The 24,388-nt window shown below is 47.9% G+C and overlaps 1 protein-coding gene across 1 annotated transcript in view; it reads right to left on the bottom strand.

The window, feature by feature from the left end:
- The window catches only part of WBP1 (WW domain binding protein 1), a 59,018-nt gene extending 34,889 nt beyond the window's left edge, over nt 1–24,129 (bottom strand). Inside the window, exon 1 of the mRNA XM_069632480.1 lies at nt 23,664–24,129. Coding sequence (XP_069488581.1) covers nt 23,664–23,753 — 90 coding nt within the window. The 5' untranslated portion in view covers nt 23,754–24,129. The remainder of the gene's footprint in view (nt 1–23,663) is intronic.
- Nucleotides 24,130–24,388: the final 259 nt, after the last annotated feature.

Raw genomic sequence — 24,388 nt, 5'->3', positions numbered from 1 at the left:
GGCCTTGTGGGAGGCCCATCAGGGTGGCAGCCAGAGCCAGTTTCATCACAGAGGAGAAAAGTGACAGGGCCCCATTTCCTGTCTCCTCCCCAAGTACTTGTCTTTGCATCACCTCATACCGCCTGCAGAAAACGCTGTCCAGGTTTTCTATTTTCCAGAAAGGATCTACGCGATTACTTAATGGCCGAAAACATCAAATGTCAAATCAACCAAATCTAAAATACTCGATAATCGGACAGCACATAATTAAAGCGTCAGAAATATCTAGGATATTACAGCACAGTGTACACAATACATTAGCAAACAGTAGCCTCAGTGTGTAGGGCGGAGGACGCGACTTCCGTACCCGGAAGTCATGTAGAACTCTCGCGAGACATCGGAAGTACAGGATTTGAAATTGAGGGGAGCTTGGAGCCCTTTATCTCCTGCTTCTTGCCTAGGAGAGCCTGGTTAGCTTGAAACCAACAGCTACTGGTGCTTTACAAACATTCATGTGACACGAACGTTGTATTTGAGAATGTCCACAAAGCAAAATTGGAACACATCTAGTACACATTTAACCATAAAGAATCACACAATGTGTAAAAAGTTAAAGTTTCACTCTCCTGTAGAAGTTAAGATGTGCAAAACGCTGTGTAATCACTCCTGGTTGCCAAAAGCTAGCTCCTGCCTACTTTAGCCCCTGCTCATGGAATCTTGATTCAAACCATGAAGTAACCATTAGAACAGTTACGTCACACACATTATAAAGGTTATCACAAATTAGGATCCGTTAGAACTGGACCCTAATGCGGGGGGACACCTGCGCAACCCAAGTTCCATTCCCCTCCTCCCCCAAGCTAGTGTGCACAGACATTTCTGCCGTTTGCCATCGAGATGAGTGGCAATTTCAAGTAGGAATTTATTAATTTGTTGTAATCGGCAAAAAAGCAATTCAATGTTCTCGTAACTAGTAAATTCACAATAATGGGATATGCGGGAAAAAAAAAAAATGTTTTGTGGCTATACATCCAGAATCGCCAAAGAAATCACAATAATACAGGCCCACCACCTATTAAATGGCAACATATCCACATCCCACGCAATTCTTCTGCAGCAGTCAGAGCCGCTGAACCAACGCAGAGAGAAAGTACCAGTGAAGGAGATTCCGGAAAGTATACGGCTTACAGGTGTCACACAACGCTCCAGTGCACAATGTACCTTCCAGTACCGTGCGCTAGGGTCCCTTATGGCCACACCCTTGATGGATTTTTTTGGTGATTGTACAATTGTGCCTGGGTTGAACTGGTGGCAGCAGCGTTTTACTTCTTTTTACTGAATCACATGGCGTTAAGTGTAGCCAGGTCCGAGACTAGCCGAGCCACAAAGCCTTTTGTTTGTCCCATGGCCATTTTGTCCCTTGCCTTCACCCAGGTCGAGTAACCCGGATTTTCCTATTTGGGCATGCAGCCTCCCGCTCCCAATCCACACTACTGGTGCCAGGATGTCTGGAGTGCCTATTTGACTGAGACCACTGTGGACTGCGATTGGTCAACGACTGGGATGCCTGCATGAGAGCAGATCTTTGAGTCTTTGATTTTGGCGCAAAGCTAATCTTGGATAAGAGAAGGGGCTCTACATCCATTCCAGGTCGATCACCTTAATTCTCATCGACCTACAGAAGGAGCCACGTCTCCTGCATGAAGAAATGGACTTGTGAAACCGCCAAAGATTTTGGCACCCTTCGCCCTCAGCTGTCCCGTTGGACCCAGCTTTCTTCGTTGATCAAAAAGGCCCGTCAAGGTGCTTTGCCCCTCGAGTAGTGGGAACTACTCGCAGCGCCCCCTGCTTACCGACCGAATGAGCCCCTTCAGAAGTGTTCCTGGGCCATCCAGTGAACTGTTCAGCTCTACCTCAGGGTATCCTGCAGAACGGGACAGTCTCGTGTGCAAACCCGAGACTTGGGACATTGCATGCTTGTGGTCCTGTGCATTCTCCGGCCACATTTCGTAGGCCTAGCGTCTCTTGGTCCCGAATTAGGAGAGTGCGTAACGCTACTCGCATCAGTGATTCCTGCATCACTACTTTGTTGGCGAGGGTCACTGTAGACCCCTTGCTGTTCTGCTCTCCCGTTACCTGAAGCCTGCTGCACTTGAATTCTCTTCATACCTCTGTCGGAAGCTGAGAAAAGGAAACTGTCCCATCACGGACAATCGTTCTCCCCCGCAGCAGTACTCCAACCTAGTAGCAGCCTCGACTAAACTGGCAAAGTTTGATCCAGACTCTGCAGAGGGTCAGTGAGTACTTGCATCTCTTGCCCCTGGCACAACCTATTTTACGCACAAGTAACCCTTGAAAGGTATTCGATCTTGGATGGTTAGCCTGCGCGCCGTAGCTATCCTTGCCTTTTGAACACTGCTTTGCTGCCAAGGGTACGGCCTACTCGAATAGTGGGAACCAATTCTTCATCCCCTCAAGCCCCTACCTAACTTGCTACAGCCTTCCCCAAGAAGGCCCTATTTTTGCTTCACCTGCAGGAACGCGTGTTTTTACGCAGAACTGTATTGTTGAGCACAAGGCTCCCCCCTCGTCTTGGGGCTTAACTCAAAAGTTAGGGAATGACTCCAAAGAATTGCCTAATGCTATTAATGTGTTAACTCCACCCTCTCTTTACGGGTTGTGTCTGTATTTTACCACTGTATTGAATTAGGAAACGTGATGTATGTATGTGGGATAGTATAAGGATTGTGTGTTAATTATTAAAGTTACTTGTATCTATTGGTCCGGGTGACAAAAAAAAAACTTTTTTTAAAAAATATTTTTTTCTTATACACTTCGAAGAGTAACGTGTGGTTCATTGATGTGTGTGCTTATTGTGGGCATCTGATCACTCTCACCACTCCTGAGACTTAGTCTTCACTGCCTGCTAAGCTACCTAGATTGGTCTGGCTTGTCCAGAAGGTGCCCCTGTTTCACTAAACCAAGGGTGGCCTCCTAAACTTCTGCCCACTAGGTCAGAATTTAGAAATCCATCCTAACAGTCTTGGCACGGAGACCCAGCATGAATGTATTTGGAAAATGTGCAAGTTAGCAAGAGCAAGTGGCACTGAGTGGTTGGAGGGCATGCATGGATAGGTGAGCGAGATTGTTAAAGAGTGTGTAGGGAGTGCATGGGAAGTGGTGAGTCACAGGAGTGACTGGGGAGAAGGTGGGGTAGAGCGGTAACAACAAAGAGTGGAGGCGATTAGAACGAGACAGAGGTCAGATGACAACATAGGGCATATAAAATGAATGCGGTTGGAGTTGGACACAGAAGCGAGAGGAGAACATCAGAGAGGGAGCAAACATGTGGGAATACTAGGAAGTAGAACTGGCAGTGGGTCTGAAAGGCACTTCCATTATCTAAGTTAACCAACAACATTGATGGGGTAGTTAGTCTAGCTAGTCCCTGGGGGAACAGAAAGCATTTGCAGTTACGTCCACCCTCATAGCAAAGTCAAAACAGACAGTAGGGAGAAACCAGTAACATATACTAAGCTGCGGAGTAGGGATGCCAGGATTAGGGAGGGATTGGTTCTTGTAGGCTAGAGCTGGACTGTGTAGGGCCAAGACAAATGGTTAAATACAAAGTTGTAACCGTCTCTGGGAGCGAGTATTCTCCAGGCCGTCTCGGTCATCTCCTTGTTATCCAGTGGCAATTCTTGTATAAGGAATGATGCCAGATTAACGAGGAGCTGTTTTTACCTACTGCCCAACAAATCTGTATTTCGATCCCTGAACATGGTACCTATAGTCTTATAGCACGCATTCAGTTCACAAGGGCTGGTAGGGGGGTAGATAGCTCAACAGCAACACGTTCGGCTTGGAAGCAAGACGACATGAAGCAAACAGGTTCAATCCCCGGTCCGCACTTAGAAACCTCTGGGTATTTAAGTGCGTTATAAATACGCAACCAGGACAACAAAACAAACGATTACGCAACTGAAAAAATAAAATTCCTGTTACAGCGCCTCAATGCCCGCGGGTTGTGTTAGCGCTTTAAAAATGCAAACAAAAATATATTTTTTTTTAAAAAAGCCTCATTATGCTTGCTTTGCACTTGGTGCAAGCTTGGTGCAGGAGTAGGCAGCTATCTTGGAATGGGATTGAACAGGCGGTGGTCAGCACATTCGCACAGCTTCCCAAGAATCCGGATATGAAAGGAATGTGGATGAAGTGGGATCTACTTTGTTCCCAGGGAAGAGAATAAAGGATGTCTACAGGAAGTCCAAATAATATATATATATTTGAAAAATATTATTAGCGTTAATGGGCATAGGCTGCCACAAATTCCTGTTCCCGTTGGTGAGAAAGGTTTTGTGGTTTGCAAAGGCAAAGAAAAGAAGGAAGCTTAAGAAGCGGCTCCCTTGTTCCTCATTGTACACCACCTCACCCTCCATGGGCGACTCATCCTCCAAAACGATTCAGTCCATGGGGACGAACCGCCAAAGCAGAAATGCCTGGCCTGAGCGGCGGTCGCAGAGGTAGGTGATCGTGGCTAGAAGCGTGGCTTAAAGATGCAGATACCTTTAAATCCTCAGATGGCTTCAGGACGAGGCGGTTAAAGAGACACTGCCAGTCAGCCCGGACCTAAAACAGAAAATCCTCCAAATAACAGAAGAAACTGGGTATCCCCATGTCCCGTAGTAAGGAACAATATTCCAGTAGATCAAATCCCGCCCAAGTCGGACAGGGGGACCATCGCTTCCTCTGGGGCCATTGAAGAGCCATCAGATGATATGGATTAAAAGGTTGATGCGGTCCTTAGAAAGGTGTACACTGCGGCACACCTGTCCAGTAGGAAAAAAAGCTGCAAGCCATTAAAAACAAAAAAAGTGACTCGCCACCTCAATTCCATGCACACAAAGCACACCATTTCTTAATCACCAAGAGTCAAATACGACTAGCCAACTGTGAGCGGCGAGTGACACTTTGCACCCTGCTGTAGGCATACATTATATATAGAATGCTTAGGCGGTCATAAAGGGCCGCAAAACCCTCAATAAGGCAAAAGACAAAACTGATTTGCCCCCATCCTGGAAGGCATACAAAAAAACCTGAAAAGTGCTATATCGATCTCGCATATGGGGGCGTCAGATCTTCAGCTATTGCAATGGGAATCCCAGTATAGGGGGAAGCACCACAGCCACTTTAGACAACAGCACACTCCAAAGTGAATAGTACAAGTGATTTTACACCTCAATTATTATTAGATGTGACCAATTGGAATCTACAAGGACCAGTAGGTCGACAATGCCGACTCAGCCCCACACCAATCCAAGAGCCAACACAAAGCATAGTTCAGCAATATACCCCCTTAGCCTTTTGCTGTAACTGTGGCGGATTGAAGGCTAGAGATGCAAATGTGATCCGCAGAGACCCAAACCACACAGTAATACTGTAAAAAAAAAAGAAAGGGAACGTCCATTCAAGTTGCCATAAAAATATATAAACTTTATCAAACAGACCATCTGCAATAGAGCCATCTAGAAAACAATGAATAAAACCCATCCCTGTGAAAAGAACAGAGGAGATGCAACAGGCAGATGAATCTAGCACTCAGAGTAAGAATAGAGGGGTGATAGGCAACGTATTAACCAGAAAAATGATAGGCGTGCGAGTGAAAAAGGGTGCAAAAGCAACCCAACTACTTTCTTGGGGACAAATGGACCAAGGGAACAGTTATTGGTCGACAGCAACTCGTTTCAGGTCTTCTGAGGGCTAACAGCGTTCTACTCTTCTTCGAGCAGTAATACAAGTAGATGAAGCGCAGTTTGGACGTGATGTGTCGCGTCAGTCCAAGCATCAAGCGGGCGCTAATTAAGTTCTAATGTGGTAGCCCCGTGTGGCTCTAAAGCAGCTTTCAACGATGCAGGTCAGGACATTCACCAGGAGCTCTTCAAGGTCGAGGTGTGCAAGGTTTTAACTATCGGAAAGGGTCGGTGCATGACATTCTAGCGGTACGAGTCAGCGGGCGACAGCGGTCGAAATAGTGATCCTGTTGCAAACGGGGGTGGGGGAGGGGGGTTTGATGTGCATCCACTGGTTGAAGTTGTCAAGTGACTGTTAGGGATAATTCTCATTTATGGTTAATTTCCCCTCACCTATGGTCCCTCAGCAGCTTTGCTGGACTTCTGGAGTTTATTTTTTCCACCTGGTAAGAGTGTGAGCCTTTGTGCCACTCTGACATGTGTTTTGCCATGTGTATTTCTACTTTTTGTGCGAGCTTGGGCTCTGGAGCCACACCACTCCATGAGCCCCACTTTGTGTGCGTTATACAGCACTTTCAGTGCAGTGACACAGGGTTGTCTTTGAGACTTCCCACTGACTCCATTTTTCTGGGGCCGACTACTGTAAAATTGCCATTAACTTTATGTAGTTTCTTTAAAACTACAGACCCAGTACACTGCATCTTACATGGAGTATTGGAGAGGGTTAATCCTTACCCCTTTTTGTCTGTGCCTCTTGGAGCTTTGTTTTGCTCTCTTAACATTAAGACTTGGCTGGTGGCAGTGGTACCTACCCTAACTTTTCTACCGCGATTGTAGTATATAAACGTGGTGCTGTTTTTGGCTATTATATTACCCTCAAACATAAACCCGCTTGACCAAATTATTTTGGCTCCAGTTGGGTTTAGTTGCCATTTCTTTTTGTTAAAATCCTTCTTGTGTTTTACTTTTCACGCCAAACTAGGTTTGCCTTCTTTGTTCGCCGACCTTTGGCGGGCTTCTGTCCAGAAGCCCTCCTTTGGCGTCTGGGTGGGCTGAATGTGAGGGAGGGGCTTAGGCACCCCCTGCACAGGGTTTCCTTGGAGACCCAAGTCGCACTTTGTGTCGATTGGCCGAGGTGGTTGTCCGGGACGGACAACCCCCCCGCCGAGCGATTGACAGCAAGGCGGTGTGAATGGGGGATTTTGGCATAAAAGGCAGGACTCTTGGGCTGGAAGTCCGAGTCGCCACTGGTACTGCAAGAACCAAAGAGAAGCGGAGAAGAAGACGGCTGCTGCAACTCAGAGTCCCGGTGAAGCCCTGCTGCAGCTCTGAGCCATCTACCGTACAACAGAAGATCCAGTCCGGAGTCTTCATCCCTTAAGCCTGGTAGGATGAACCAGCTCACCTTCCACAGGCAGAGGATCCTCTTCTTGGTCGAAATCGCTGCACACAGCTGTAGTGGTCTAGATAGCCATCTGAAGAGCCTCTCCTGTTTTAAAGGAGAGCACCTTTTATTCACCGTTGCTTCGCTGCTGCTGGCCACATCCCTGGGTAGTGCAGATCGCTGCAGACGTCGTCCTTTTTGTCCCCACGACTGAAGCTCCAGGAACCGTGAGTCTGCAGGAACAACTGCCGTGGTACCAGCTGACTTCAATTGTATAAGGTACTGTGTCCGACTTCGAGGAATTGGGGTGAACCATTCTTCCTCACCAAAGGCTTGTCCTTTTCTTCCTTCCTTCTTATAACTTTTGCTTCCCTTTGTGACAATATCCAAGTCCTCATGGCATCTCGAATCGTGAACTGTTCCAACAGTGTGATCCTCGGCAACTGGACCCCTGTTAGATTTGACACTGGTGCAGGCCTATTGACTTATCTACTAGTTAGAAGGTGCCCTCTGATTCTATCCGCCTTGACAAAAGTATGGACTAAGATTTGTATCCCCAATTATCTTTTGTTAATTCAGGTGCTAAGTGTGTTTTGACTTTGGTTACATTTCTTCCCGCGGGTACGCTTATCTTTCATAAAACCGAACTGTCATTACTGTCAAAAAGTGATCGCGTATGAACTCCCGGTAACATCTTTGTTTCACAACACCGGTCTGTCAAATTCCAATGTACTTACCTTGAATTGTTCTGCACAAGGGGAATTGGTTGTGTGTAGTATATTTGAAGTGTGGTTTTATTTTAGTAGAAGTGTGGTTTTATTTTAGTAGAAGTGAAGTATTTTGTGAACAGATGGTTTAAAAATAAACGTACTTACATTTTTTTAACCAGAAACCTTGACTATGTGTTTGCTTGAGTCACAGTAATTGTAGTCCTTTGTGTAATCTCTACTACTGCTCATTTGCTCTTCAGATAAATCTGGCTGCTCAGCCATTGCTACCACTCTTTCTGTGTAGTACAGGCTTGTACCAGAGGTGAAATTGTATTACCACTTGTAGTCTTAATTGTGTGCAGTGGTTCCTAAAAGGTACTGCATAGGATTCTGCCTAACAATGACTCAAGCGGTTTTATTTCGGGTCCTGGTGTCGAGCAGTCGATTTGAGCTTAGGAGGTTGTCTCTGCGATGCAGCATTAAGCAGGCTCAATGTGCAAGCAATTGTTTGGAGTGCCAGAAAGTAGCACGGGTGGGATCACTCTGCATCAATGGCGTAGAGTTCACTTCGGCGGCCGTAGGTCTGGTTTTGAGGCGGTGGAACAGGGAGTCTTAGCAGATCTGGTCCCGAGAGACCCAATTTAGGGGCATGAGGTCGGGGGAGACGGTGTCCTTCCTGGGTCTGCTTGCCCAGCGATACGAAATTCTGGTACAGAATAGCAGGTCCTGGTTCAAAGCAAACATCGCCCCAATGTGCCCTGGGAGTGGGCAGAGCTCTGCTCTGGATTGCTCATTCTTCACCTCAATGGTTGACAGCTTTGGAAAATACAGTTCTCCCAAAAGAGGTCCAGTGAATCCTTCTCAAGTGTTTGTTCGAGTGAATCAAAGTAGTGGTGGGAGAGCCATTCTTCTAAATGTAAAATTCCACAGGCGATTTGGACTAAAGTTAAGCTTGCCTTAGTGGGCCAATCCCAGTTATCGAAAGAAGTGGATTTTGCCCTTCTGACATCACATCCAAAGTGCTTTACTCTAGAGGAAGTGGAGGGAATAGGAAGAAGAAAAGAGGTAGAGAAAGAAAAGCTCCATCCACTTGCACTGTACAGCGCCCCCCAGACTACTCTAACCCAGTCATGCATTTCTCTCACTAGGATCTAAAACAGACCATGCAGCTTATAGAGATTTCTGCGATCCAGCAATATGCTGAGAAACTGCTGTCTTTTTAAAAATAAATGACATAAGGGGCCAAGTTTTCAAACATTCTGCCTTTTGAAGAGAAAAAAAAAAAAAAAAAAAAAAAAAAAAAAAAGCAGCCCAATACACAAAGGACATCTGAAGAGGGCCTTATGCGCCCATTCAGATGTGCACAAATCAGGGAGCATTTCTGCACATCCCAAATTTACAAACAGGATGCACTTTTACTTGTGTAGACTAAGGCAACCCCATGTGACTGCTTGGAACAGGCGCCGGCTGAGCGCACTGCATGACATCAGTATGTCACAATAAGTGCGACAGCACCACAAGTATGAATCACAGATACCTCACTTGCATTTGTTCCTCAAACGGGATAGAAAATGTTTTTTTTGGATTGCATTTTACAGTCATTGACCCCTCAAGGTCCCGTCACTGTGAAATGCACTGGGAGCCGGTAGAAGATTAGTGTTGGACTTGCTCACCTGGCAATGTATTCAAGGCAGGAAAGCAAAGGAAGAGCAGTGGGCCAAAATTTCACTTCCTCTGCCTGGTCTTCAAATCTCCCCACGATCTTGCTCCCCCTTATCCCTCTTCCCTTCTCTCTTTCTACACTCCCTCTCGTCCCCTCCGTTCCGCTGACCACTTCTTCCTCACTGTTCCTCCCTCCCCTTGTGCCTCCTCCCAACTCCTGGACCCCCTCCACTGGAACTTCTTACCTCTTTCTATCCGCTCTACTCTTACTTTTTCCTCTTTCTGCACGCCCCAAATCTCTCCTTCTCCATTCCCCGCCATGACACCCCCTCCCCTCACCCCCCTCTCCCACCCCTTCCCCCCTTAGCCTCTTCCCCACCAGATCCTCACCCACCCCTTCCTTCCTTCCTTTCCCTCCTCCTCCCATCCTCCGCCCCTCTTCTACGCTAGCCCTCCCCCTCCTCTCCCCCCTCCAATTGCTCTACATACTGTTTTCATGACTGTAATAATTTGCTTCTGTTACTGTTTTTGTCATGTTAAATGTACCCAGTTGTTGTACATGTGCAGCGCTTTGATATAAAGCGCTATATAAGACTAATAAATACAAATACAATACAAAGGGAAGAGGTTGGCCAGAGGAGGAGCAGTGATCCATAAAGCAGAGACGTAGCATGGGCTAAAGAGGAAGCAGTGGGCCAGAAAGCAGCCAGAGTTGTTGGCCGGAAAGAGGCAGCAAGCTACAGATTGGAAGAAAGAAGGAGGTAAATGTGCGATATGGAAGAAAGGATGCAAAATGACACAGCAAAAAAGAATTAAAGACTGGATCGCAGGCGGAATTGGGAAGAGTTAAGGTGGGAGTGTGGCCGAGACTGGGAGAGTGCAAGGTGTGACTAGGCAATGTGATGGGCATGCGAGTATGCTCATGAGAGAAAGAAAGTTGTGATGAGGAATTGGAGAACATAGAAGGGGAATATTTTCACCATTAATCTTAAATAGGCATGTGCATTAATCCAATAATGTATAGCAAATCAAATACTGTTCTGTCAAGCCAGGAACATTTTGGGACTATTAAAGTAATGCAAAACGGTACCAAACAATGACAACCTGGCTCTCTTGTAGCATTACACGCTGCATATTCCCTGCAATGTGCCAATCTTACACCCTCAAATCATTTAAAAAAAAAAAAAAAGTGACGCATGCTACAATTAGTACAATTCTGTGCTGCAAAATTTCCCATTTCATGCCCCAATATCCTGAAGGGTCTGTCTAAAGACTGGGAGAAATTCCCCAGGCAGCTGTGTGGTGAGCGGCTGTCCCTGGTCAATGCTGTTACCTACCCTCACAATGAGATGAAAGGAGGAGGCACGGCCATTCAAGTTCCTGTCCCGTCATTTTTGGGGGAGGGGTGGGGTTTCACCCTATCTGGCCAGAATACTCATTACATTCCACCGCCAAGCGGACTCACAAGAGCTGACATGTGCAATATCAAACTGGATGTGGCTGCAATAATAAACTCAGGCATAGCTTTATTTTAGGGGTTCATCTGCCACTGTCATGGGATACTTTGGTGGAGGGGTGCACATCTTAAAATGCAGCCCCTGTGTTGCAGAGACTCTGCTGTAACGACTGGACTAAGACACGCCCAATGCCCGACCACTAAAAGAAACCATGCAAGGAAACAACCTACCGAAAGGAACCTGGCTAGGCGAAAACTACAAAGCCATCCTTCACAGCTACCTACCCAACAAATGCAAACAAGTGAACAGGAAAAGGAGAAAGAAAATAAATTTAAAAAAAAAAAAACCAACACACCTTGCGGTAGCTTACAAAGACCACCCAATAATAAAAACAGTCAGGCCCCTAAAGATCTGTGAATAATGAGAAGCTACTCAGTTTGAGGTCAACTTAACAAAATAGTAAACAATCCGTCATTTAACGAGCTTGTTAAATTACCGCTTAAATGCTTACAGCAGTGCCATGATAGTTCACTTCAATCACTCCTCTCCTGGTTGAGGAGAGCTAAGATGACAAGTCTAGCCAACTATGCTAGCTACAATCGCGAAATCTACCGCATTTATTTTAAGTACATAACTCCCCTCAGGGCATCAAGGTAAACCTTGGCTGTAATTGGAAACAATAACAGGCAGGGTTCGAAATTAGAGGAGCTGGGAGCTATTTAGCTCCTGCTTGAAGCCTAGAAGATCCTGGTTAGCTGGACACCAACCGCAACCAGAAGCTACTTTTGGCTCCCCGGACCAAACAAAGAACACATGCGGATTTAACTATGCGTTTGCGACAGCTGGACACCTATACAGTAATTGATAATAATGGACAAAAGGATACTTGTAAATGGAAGTTAGCTTTGCGGAACTATGTACCAGTCCCTCATTTGTAGCTCCTGGTTACTGCAGGATACCCTTCCAAGCTTAACTTCGAGTAAAGGCAGGTGGGGCCACACAGGACTCTTAAATGAGAAGTGTTGACAACCCCCACGTTCATTACAACCATACTGGCTGAAAGAAACATGCACATTGCGGACAGTGCTCCAGAAAAGCGCTCTTATGGCCATTTCTTTAAAGAAAGCAACCGACCGGAAAAAACATCCCGAACACTGAAGTGGTCCGGGAGATAAACCGATAAACGATCCCCGGTGCAGGAAGCCAAGAGGCACAACAGAAAGGCCGTGTTGTGTGCAGAACCAGGCACCAAAAGGCATCACAATTAGCAGAAGCTGCGCTGCAACCTACTACAATACATACACATTTTCAAATCGCAACACAAGAAAATCTACAACGCAACACATTTGTCTTTCTTTCAAAAAAAGACGAGATAAATGCGATCATGAGGAGAAGCCCCAAAAGTGAACCCCGTTGAAGGACGTCGTTCCATGCTGTAACGGACGATTTTCTATAATGTCCAATGTCCTTGTCTGCCTTTGTTTTTCTCCGTGTGCGCCCTGAGGCCCACAGCCATATGGCGCGCTATAAACATTAAAAATAAATAAAGTGTTATCAAGATTGATAGAGCCTGCAATGCACCGAACACTATAGTAAGGTGCTAGTTTGCAGCATTTGCACGTTCAGCACCATTCACAATGTTGGGTCAGTGGGGGCTGGAGAAGGGGTATCCACCATGCACATGTCAACAGCAGCCTCTGCCTCGGAGTTACCTGCTGAACCTGGGCCCCCATACGGCAGCATTTGACTGCGCCTAGTCTTCTGCAAAGAGGGGCCACAGTCCACGTGCACCCTTGAAAAGCAGGCACATGCTGTGATGGCTCAACTCTTCGCAGGGGCCCACAAATGACGGACCCTTTAGTACAATGGGGCCCATCTTTGTAGCACTCCAGTTTGCCTTCATTGCTCAAGTAACCAGTTGCAGGGATGGGGCTTGCCAACCGCTTGCTTAGAGGGCACCGGTCGCTGCAGGAATGCACACTGCAGGCGAACTGTTAGGAAGTTCAGAAATGCGAGGATGTAACTCGCTGCACATGGAAAGGTTCCAAGGCCAATAGAACACGATGGGGCAGCCCTCCATCTCTACAGGGAGTCACTTCCTACCAAGAAGGGACCTCCGAGGACGAAGAGCAAGATGAAACCTATCTATGGGGCCACATCCAAGGTACATAAGAACTTCTTGAACTGTGTAATGGTTGCGCCGAGTCAGTGCCTGCGTACCAGGGCACGCTGCCTTCATCTAAGACATAGATGGAGGGAGGTCTCCTCGGACCTGACCAGAAGAAACAGTCGACTGCACGCTCCCACTACAGACTTACGCGCTCCCAGCCCAGTGAAGGAAAATCCATGACAAAGTAGCGCCAAATCCAGCCATCCTCGCCCGAAGCAGAGGAACGGAAACCTCGGTTCCTTCTAAAGTGGCTGCGTGGCTGGCCCTGAAATCAGCGGTTCCTTCAGATAATCTTTACATTAATTCCTGGTGAACACACATACTAAGGCAGGAGCACAAAGAGGCTCCTGGGTCTGCAGCACAAGCCAGAGATCAGGCGCCACCACCGAGGAACAAGGAGCTAGTGCAAAGCATTCCACAAATCCAACTCGTCTACAATATTCATTTATTTGTATTGCTTGTAGAGCGCAGCAAGCCCAAAAGGCATCTGGGCACTTGCTTACATAGAACGACTACAATACACAGGTTACGGTCATATTTACATTTTTGCAATTTATACATTTTGCCAATATTATATTTTACAAATATATACATGACTGGGTGGATTTAGTACAGTGGGATGGGACTATGAGGGGCACCAGTGTTGTACGCTAGTTGTACGTTGTACAATGTATGAGTAAAGAGGAGCGTTAAGTTGTGTACGGAAATTTCAAATGGAATCCTGAGCTCCAAACTGCACAGGCAGGGCGCTCCAAAGACTGCTGGCCATCGAGGGGAAGCTGCTGCCACCCGCTTTTTGGAGCTTGAATTTGGGGGGGTGACAAGGAGCTGCTTGTAGGCTGCTCTAGTGGGTCTGGATGATTGAGTTTTGGATATTTTGTCTGCGAGATAGGCAGGGGCTACCCGGTGGAGGCATTTGTGAGTCAGCGTGAGCGTTTTGAACCAGATCCGTTCTTGAATGGGTAACCAGTGGAGTTTCTCTGGTTTCGGAAATGTGTGCCGATGTGGGAATGTTAAGCACTGCTCTGATGGCGTTATTTTGAAGGAGCTGGAGTTTGTGTATGTTGTAAGTCGAGGTGCCAGAGGATAGTGCGTTACAGTAGTGCAGTGTGGTTAGCGCTAGCGCTCTAGCCAGTGATGCAGCTGTCGAGCGAGAGGAATGGTCTGCAGGTGTAGGAGGCGACAGAGGTGGTGGCGTTCACTTGTTTAGCTAGGGTGAGGGAGGAATCCAAGTAGAAACCCAGTGTTTTAACCTGGCTGGAGACTGATGGGGTTGCCATCAATGTTGAAGGATTGAAATGCAGCGCTAAGTTTGAATTGAGGCACAATCAGTGATGTGCCATCCATGCCTGTACAGTTATGTAGATGGCATTGAGTGTGAGGATGTCAGCGGCATGGTCTCCCGTGATGGGTAGTAGGACCTAAGTGTCATCTGTACAGTTGGTATAAGAGACGCCCAGGCCATCAAAACGGGCAAACAGGCTTTGTAAAAATGTTATACAAAGTGGGAGACACACATGAGCCTTGCAGTACTCCAGAGGTGACTAGAGTGGGTGGTGCTTCTGCTTTCGGTGAGAAGACCTTCATAGTTCTGTCCAAGAGGAATGATTTTATCCATTAGGTGGCGTTAGGTGAGAATTGTGCTTCTGTGGTTAGGTGGTCGCATGGGATGTTATGGTCCACCAGACCGAAGGCAGCCGAGGTACAGTAGGAGGAGCAAGGCAAGCTTCCCTTTATCTTTCAGGTCGTCCATTTGTACTTTTAAATCTAGGAGAGACGTTTCTGTCCCATGTCTGGGGCAGAAACTGGATTGCCCAAGTCACAAGATGTTGTTTTCTTTCAGGTATTTCTGAATTTGAAGGTAGGCAACTCCATCTAAAATGTTTAATAGTAATGGGATGGTAGTGATGGGGGCAGTAATTTGTGGGGATGTTGGGGTCGAGGGAAGGTTTTTTTTTTTATAATGGTAGAACACATGTATTTTTTAGGTCATGCGGCAAATGAACGAGGAATTGAGGAGGTTGGTAACGAATGGGTGGAGGTGGGGTGCGCAGCAATCCTTGATGACGGAGGACGCACAGGCCTCCCCTTGGCATCCGGAAGGTTTGAAGCTTGAGATGATTTGGAGAACTTCAGTGTTTGTGACCTTTGTGAATTTCGAATTGAGGCATTTCAGAACTGTTTGTGGCTCCCCTATATTTCGAAACAAGCTAAGGGTGCCAAGAGGGATTCCTACCCTGGGCAGTTTTGAAACATTGTTTTTCACCAGTTGATTCAGCAACCATTTCTTTGGCCAAAACTCACAGTGGGCTTTTGTTCCCCGATAGCATGTGTGCAAACCAGCCGGGGTCATCAACAGGAGGCATTTTGCCCAAGAGCTGCACTAGCCAATGAACCCAGCTCAGCTTAGTACTGGCACGTCTGCCATGTTCTTCTTTGTGTTGATGAGCTGGCACCTGCATGGGCTCTCTGGATTTAGGTCTCAGCCTCAAACAGCCAATCACATACCGATGAAAACAAGTCTTCCATCCACATAGATAGTAGTTACATGAAGGATTTCTTTGCTCTCTCCCATGTAGGGCACTGTTCAAGCTTGGTCGAACCTTATTTGAGCTATTTCTTTTATTTTGGCTGGACGTACCAGTTTGGTCTACTTACAGTTCACCACACCGTTCTTCCAATTCCAGAGAGAACTGCCAGTATATCTACGGATTTTTTTTTTTAAACTGATACTTACGTTGGGATGTTGGCAGTCTGCAATGCAATCCATTAGATGTAATAGTCTGTCTAATGTGTGTAATAATGGAGTATTGCAGAGTACAACAGAAACGCAGGGGGGTAACCAGCGAGCGCAAGCAAGTCACACACGGCCAATACTCTTCGAGGGTCAAAATCAAGTACGACAATTTTAAGAGATTCAACAGGTAGAACATACACAAAGCAGCAACCCAAAGACAGAAGACCCACTTACAGATGGCACACTATGAACGGTGGGTTCTCAGCAACACCAGCTAGAGCACACTCAGTGTCCCTGAATCAGCTGCAGTTACTAGTCAGGGAGACAAGCAGAAACACTGTTCTATTCAAGAAGAAATAGGAAGCGCAGGCCAGAGGTGCAGGGCCTTTCCATCAGCATATGAAGGGAGACCCCAGATGGCTTCCACCACAGTTCATATCAGAGGGCAAAGAGCTAATTCTCAATGGGTTTTGATGTGCTTTACTTCCACGAGTCGCTTTGCTGTTCTGCTTCAAAATCTCTTGGACTGGACCCTCTGTACCCCTGCCCTGAGTGGTCCACCTAGTACACTCTTAGTTGCTCCTGAAAAGGGAGGAGGGGGTCTGGTTGCCCCCTCGGAGTGGAGTGTTTCATACTCCCATTCCAGTCCAGTCTCAGCACAAGACTAGTGAACATGTGGCTCGACATACACCCTTGGCCCCAAAGAGCGATATCCAGTCAGGTTTCCAGAAGGTCCAACGAATATACAAACACCACCCTGTCGTATTGAAATGCTTCCCATACGTGCTGCAGATATGACAGTAACATTTACTAGTCTGCGAGTAGAACAATTTACAGGTACCATATTAATAATCATGTTTCTCGGAAGACAACCTCATTAGTTTTACCTCAGCCCGACATCATAACCAAATTATGAAGTCTGAGCAACCATCTGCTCTAAAGAGTTTTACAGTTAGCAATCACAAACTATTGATACAACTACACACTCCAAGGGGTGCAGGTCTATTTTGAATAGGCATGCGACTACGGATCTCTAAAATTGCTCTATTGTGAAACAGGATGCGATTCATAGGCAAGAGGTGAGGTGATGTTTATACCATATGCTGTAAAATTATTAAATCGTCCCCCTTTTTCAGAAACACTGAATCTTGATTCACTATGTAGAATCAACTCCGTTTTTCAACTTTCACTGTGAATCCAACCGGAGCTCTCATCCAGTCATCAGCACCGAGGCGGGTCGATCACATAGCCAATCTTCACCATGTTTAGTCTAGGCTGCTTGGTAGGTGGCAAACGAGTTTGGCCTGATGTAATTGAAGACTATAATCCACCTTTGAATTTATATCAGCTATTTCTAAGTTAACTGCAAGAGCACATGTATTGAAAGTAAATTCATAGACTAGCAGTCTATCAAATCCGTGCTAGAAACGGAATGTTGAATCATTCCGATTTCACATGGATTAAAATCCTAGCTCAATTAGTCTTTCTGAACTATTGTTTGCGTTATGTAAAGATTCTTATACCACGGACTGTTGCCACCTGCGTGGTATCTTGGCGCTAAGTGTCAATTATTTCCAGCCTGAACAAAGTGGGCAAAGACCAGCTCACATTTAATATTGGGGTCAATTGCAGCCTGACAAATGATTTGCTGAAGAAACGGTTTTCTGGAAACAAGATCTTCAAGGGAGGGCGGGGCATACAATGTTGACATTTACATACAGTTTACCTGGTGGTTTGAAACCTATTCTAGGTTCTGCCACATCGGTTTTAAGAACATCGTAGGGCCAATCCTAGGACTAAGATGCCCATCAACAAAATGAAAGGGGCACAGCCTTTAATTTAATAGCCATGCCTTTATTTTGCATTCCCAAAACCCATAAAGCATGAATACCCTCATTCTGCCATAGCAATCGATTAAGTCCCAGTATTTCACTTGACTCATGTGGTCACTACTCCTACATTACACCCTAATGCCTAGACAGAGAAAGCCTTCCAGCACCAGACTTAAATGTCCTACTTCTGGTAGATAGTAGGCTGCTGCCAGAAATGTAGAATTCCTCAGTGAGGTCGCCTGGGGACTTTAGGGCGATATCCTTGTGGAGGACGCAGCAGTATTTTGAAGACCATGTGCATTTCGATGAAGGTCGGGGGTGATGCTGTCCAATTTGCGGCGTCCTTCGATGAGTCGTGCTGCAGCATGTAGGGCACATCCCAAGAGAGCATTGAAACCATCCAAGAGGGAGAGGACCAAGGAAGGAATGGACAGGAGATGTGAAGTGGTTTATTGGGATGGAGGGTTTTATTTTCCTCAGGAGAAAGCCGATACCAAGCAGCTTGTGCCTTCCTTGGCATGTGCTGTTTGGAGAAGTGTCCATCTATGTAGAACCCAAGGGACTAAGCCCTGGATCATAGTAGAGGGCCATGTCTGGATGCTAGGGGTGTTCCTACTGCTGACCAACAAGGAAGTCGGTCTCGAAGGGCTGTTGATGCGAGAGAGAGAGAGTGTGAGGCGTCATCTGCATATGGGTGGATGCGGAGCCAGGAGGATTCCGAGCGGGTCCACGTAAAGACTAAAGATCACAGGGCAGAAGATGGATCCTTGCGGCACTCTACTGGCGATAGGTAGAATTGGTGATCTGGGGGAATCCATGAATTGGTGGCAGTTAGCGAGGTAGGATTTAAACCAGCTGAGGACAGTCTCGCTGATCCCCATGTGGCAACGTAGAATGCCACCGAGTGTTTGGTGGTCTACTGTGTCGACAGCTGCTGAGAGGTCAAAGAGAGCCACCATCAAGAATTTCAAGTGCATCAATCAACTTGATAGTAGCCATTTCTGTGCGGCCTCTGAAGCAATGTTGCAAGACTGAATAAGGTTGTTGAAGTTGCATGGCTACTGCTTTCTCAAGGATCTTACCTAGTAAGAGAAGATGGGTAATGGGCCAGTAGTTGCTGAGGTTATCGGGGCCCAGTGTTGCTTTCATGAGAAACAGGAGGTTTTGTCTGTCCTTGAGGGACATGGGGAAGTTGCCTGAGCAATGGAGTCCAAAATGTCTCAAGTGTAGTCTGCGTACGGTGAGGCCCTGAGGATGCTAGGGTGGCAGTGAGGATTTCCATAGAGAGTGTCTTGAAAGTTGCCCAGAAAGTTGTGGCTTTGAAAGAGCACAGAGTTCTGCTAAGTGTGGTTTATCCATCACCACAGCCATCATTTCAGGGTTCGAAATTGAGGGGAACTCTGAGCTATTTAGCTCCTGCTTGTAGCCCAAGAGAGCCTGGTTAGCTTGATACCAACCACCAGGAGCAACTTGTGGCTTACCAGGGCAACTGAACAAACCCACCTATGTGCATTTATGACACACTATAAATAAAAACAAACTAGGACACATTTACAACATTTAAAACATAAGGTGTCGTAAGAAATTGACAAAAGGACAGGGTTGCAACTTTTGGGGAAGGTACATTTTGGGAGCACTATTTACTAGCTCCCCGTTCCCCATTGCTAGCTCCAGGTAACTCGTTAACACTGGATACCCAGGAGCTGTATTCAGCTCCTGCTTATCTAATCTTACATTTTGATCCATGTACTTGTGTTATTGTTGTATGGCAATGTCCCCGCGCCCGTTCTGCAGCTACGCCACTTCTGAAGGCAGCATATTAGCAGCCCTTCTCTGTAACACAGTTACACCCCCTTCTCCCTGTGATGCATTATCCACACTCCTACTGCAGTAGCTAACAGTGCTGCCTTTTTCCAGCGGCACATGAACGCCCCCACACGGTATAGTGTACACCCTCATGTTATCTCTTTGTTAGCATGTATGCCCCCATATCCTGCCCGCAGTAGATGGTATCCCTCCACTTTTGCCTCTCCCTGCAGTAGAGTATCCCACTCCTATCAGTACGCTCCGCAACCCTTCTCTGTGAGGGACAGTATGCACTTTTCCTTGGGATAGTTTCAAACCCACCCCATCTCCAGGCGATAAAGGTACACCCACATTGCTTACCACTGTGGCAACAACATACCCTGCACCTTTTTGCTGGGGTAGGATTTCCGTCTGCTCTGCCTACCCATCTCTGTGGTACATTAGTGGGCACCCTTCTGGCTGTGGTGTAGTAACTTACCTGCCACATCTCCAGGTGTATCGGATCATCAACAAAACTGCTACCCATTGTACAGTGTGCCCCATCTTCCTCTGGTAAAAATACATACCTGTGCTTTTTTTTTTTTTAAGCCATCCGATATAGGATCCCCACACAACATTTTTGTATCCAACCCCAGGCATCAGGTATTATTGGTGCATTTACATACCTTGGTACAGTTGCCCCTTCACTCTGTAGCATCAATACACATCTTACTTGGATCCACCTCCCCTATGCTATAGGAACATCCACATCCCTTCTCCCGGTGGCACAGGGACTCTCGCCACCGCAGTTATAGATAAATGCCTGCATCTTCTTATTGTGATAGATTACACCTTTATCCCTGTGGTTTAGTTTCATCTCCACTCCTTTCCCCCCTGGCACATCCAAATCCCTTCTCCCCGTGATAAAATTACAACTGGACCTTCTCACTTGTGGAATTGTATCCCTTCTCCCAGTTATATGATTATACCCCTACCCAACCTCCAGGTTTTGATACACCTATCCCACCTGGAGATTGCATCCCTGCACCTTGACTGTGCTATAGTACACCTCAGATCCCTGTAGTATATGACCCCCTCACCCCCAAGCTTCCCTGTGGGATAGCTACACCCCAACCACTTCTGCCTGTGGTATAAGGCCATCAACTGCACCTTCTTACTGTAACCCCAATGCCCAAGATATAGGATTCCCACCCCTCCCTGTGGTTTATACATATCTGATTCATCACACTGTGGTAGATTCACCCCATTATTCCTGGGGTATATGAACTACCTATCGAGGTGGTAGTATCCCCCTTCTCCCCCTGGTTTAGTGGGGTCCCCACTGCACCCCAGGAGGCATGCACATCCCTGCACCCTTTTCCCATGGTGCAGTGCAGTCCCCACTGCACCCCAGGGGGCATGCACATTCTTTAGTGGGGTCCCCACTTGTTAGGAAAGATTTCTTAATTGTAGGTAATTTTCCTTCCATGTGGCAACCCCTAAACCTTTTGCTGTTTTCAACCTGATCTAGACTTTGCCAGAGAAGCGCAGCCTTCCGCCGCACTCCTCTGGGCTTTCGCTCCATTCTTACGGGGAAACCGACATCCCCTTAAGACAGTCAGTACTGGGAAACGTTTTCCGTAGTTCTTTTCTCATGTTGCAGCTTTCGCGCAGCATGGCAGAAGAGTGCACCGTAACTTACATTACCACGCTCTTGGGTCTCTAGTCATTCTACAGGCCCTAGTAACTCTCGATGGATTAATAACGAACTGTGCAAGTATGTCACGGACGGGCAGCGATCGTTTCTTTGTGTTTTTAACTCCCTTTTGCCCTGTTAACCGCACTTCTCGCGTTTGGCCAAAATGGGTGGCCTGGCTTCCAAAACTGCCATGCCACGAAGTTCTTTGTCCTGTCCGTTGACCATCTTGCCCCTTCACCTTCCCCAGGTCGAGCCGACCCGGGGCCATCCTTATTTGGGCATGTACTTTCCCGCAAAACAGATGCTTTCGCGGGCTTCTGCATGCCTTGTGTGTGCCTCCAAGCTGTGGGCTGGGATGTCTGGTCCCAATACACATCCTGGGTGCCAGAGAGTCTAGTGTGTCTTGAATGCCTGGGACCACCATGGTCCGTGATAGGTCCACGTATGGTGTGAGTGTTTTGTGAGGAGATCTCCCATTGTTTCCTCTCCTTTTTGGCGCGGAGGGAACTCTGGATAAGAGGAGGCTGGAAACACCACTACCATGTTGATCTCCCGAGTTCTCACGAACGACGGATACAGGAGCCAAGTATCTTGCAACTAAGAGGCTGAACCGAGGAATCGCTGGTGACCCGCTGAAGGACCGTTCCTCTGCACGGCTGTAGCCCTGTGAAACCATTCTGCCTCTGATCGACCGAGAAGGCCTGTACTGGTACTTCGACCCTTTGGAATAGTGGGAACAACTATTCTCGGCATCTTCGTCATCTCCTGCACGTAAACCTTCGGAAGCGTCTCTGGGCCATCCAGTGGACTGATCAGCTTACCCAGGAGTCTTGCTCTGTAACCGCCGTCAGGTTGCTGCTGTATTCCGAGTCCTTGACACTCTCACACGATTCGTACACTTGGCATTCCCAGGTCTGAAGTGAGAAGTGTACATTGGGCTGAAATACACACAGCCGCTTCGTTGCCCTGCTGTGGTAACAATCTGTGCGGGTTCACTGCGTTTGGGACATCCTCAAATCTAACTTCTGCTGCCGCGCAATCTACACGACGCCGAGACGTCCCCTGCTCGTATCTGAACCTGCCAGCACGGAAACTGACACGGAGAAGCCTGGGTCTGCCTGCATCGGGGACCAGTGAGTAGCAACGCTAGGAACTGGACGCCCTCCTGCAGTAGCCCGTAGCTTTTCCTCGCCGTGTTAAACAGCACACCTTTTTCGCACTCTGCTTCTGCCCGCAAGTGGAGGCTGCGCTTGAGTAGCAGAGATATGTTCGCCCTCCTTTGTTCACCGCTCTGAACTGCCCGATTTCCTTGAAGAGACTCCCCTTGGCACCAGCGTGTGCAGGTACTTTTGAGCACAAGGCTCCACTCTTCGTAGGGCTCGGACTTCCTTCTAGTTAGGTGGCCTCTGAAGGCGAACTGGGTCTAACGATTACTTGCACTGCCCGTTTTCCTCCCAATCTAGGTGGTCTGCATATTTCGTGCTTCGAACTCTTTAGACCCTTCAGTAGTTGTATATATATTGTATTTGATTGTGATATGTTGGTTTACTTGAGTTTTATCGTGATTCTTTACTATGCTCAATGTTACAGAGGCCTTGTAATAAAGGTGTCTATATTTTTAATATAACACCTGTCTGGAGTAATTTGTAAGTGTCCTTGCTTTGTGTGCTCATTGCGGGCTTTCAGTGACCCTCAACCCTCTTGAGACCTAGTCTTGAGCGCCACCATCGCTACCCTGATTGGTCTGGCTTGTCCAGAGGTTACCCTGTTCCAAGAAACTAGGCTGGCCTTCTGAACCTTTACCCCTCCAGTACAGAGTTCAGAAATCCATCTTAACATCACTGCACCCCAGGAGGCATGCACATTACTGCACCCTTTGTTCCCATGGGTGCAGTGAGGTCCCCACTACACCCCAGGGGGCATGCACATTTCTGCACCCTTTTCCCCATGGTTTGAGGTCCCCACTGCACCCCAGGGGGCATGCACATTCTTTAGTGGGGTCCCCACTGCACCCCAAGGAGGCATGCACATTCCTGCACCCTTTTCCCATGGTTTAGTGGGGTCCCCAGTACACCCCAGTGAGGCATGCACATGCCTGCACCCTTTTACCATGGTGCAGTGGGGCATGCACATTCTGCACCTTTTCCCCCCATGGTTTAGTGGGGTCCCCACTGCACCCCAGGAGGCATGCACATTCCTGCACCCTTTGTTCCCGTGGTTGCAGTGAGGTCCCCGCTGCACCCCAGGGGGCATGCACATTCTGCACCCTTTTCCCGTGGTGCATTTCCCCCTCTGGGGCCCCCACTGCACCCCAGGGGGACATGCACATTCTGCGCCCTTTTCCCGTGGTTCATCCCCCTCTGGGACCCAGACATCAGCCCTCTTCATTCCTGAGCTCCATTTCCCGGCGCACACTGCGGCAGTGGACAGGGCGGTCTCCCGGCCCCCCCATATCGCGAGAGCGCCTCATGTCGCGACAGGCCGCCTGCCTCACTCACCTGCTGCTGGCGTTGCCGGGCAGCCCAGGTCTGCTCCCCGAGCGGCCGCTCTGTGCTGCTGTTCCCGAGGCCTAGCCAAGCCCGCTCCATCCCTCCGCCCCGTCACAGTCCGTCCTGCTCGCCTGCCGCCGTTCTCCGCACCAGCATTCCCGGCTCTCCCCGGCCCGGATCCGCCAGGGCCTCGGCCGCTTGTTCCGCTCCGGCCACCACAGCCATCACCCGCCGGCCAGCAGCAGATGCAGCCCGGCCCCGGCTGCGCCAATCACGGAGCGCTGCTGCCAGCGGACAGACGGGCCCCTCGACCAATCGCGAGCCAGGCTGCCATCCGGCACCAATCAGCAACCTCGGCGGCCCGCCCTTCCACCTCACCGAAGAGCTAAACAACAGGACAGACAAAGAGCCCCGCAGGGCACGCCATTGCACCCTAAACGACGGACAGAGCGGCCAATAGGAGCCAAGAATTGTTGTTTTTCTCGACTGCTTATCCAATTAACAATAAGAATGCGGAATATGTCCGCCCTAACGTGACTCAAAGTTCCCCACTGCCTGGACTTCCCCCCAGCAACAAGACGGAAAACTTGTTTGTTTAATAGACATAAAAAAAGACAAGCTCCGGGGAAATTCTGTGACCTTGGAAACATTTGCGAGTCAGGGCGGCGGCCATCTTTGAAGGGGTGATTTCCAGGCAGAAAGCCAATGACCACAGAAAAATATTACTTTATGCT

Source organism: Ambystoma mexicanum, chromosome 6q, assembly GCF_040938575.1.
Source record: "Ambystoma mexicanum isolate Mex_15411 chromosome 6q, UKY_AmexF1_1, whole genome shotgun sequence".
NCBI classification, from domain to species: domain Eukaryota; kingdom Metazoa; phylum Chordata; class Amphibia; order Caudata; family Ambystomatidae; genus Ambystoma; species Ambystoma mexicanum.
Note: the sequence above shows the minus strand (reverse complement) of the source record. Positions and strands in the feature narration are given on the sequence as shown.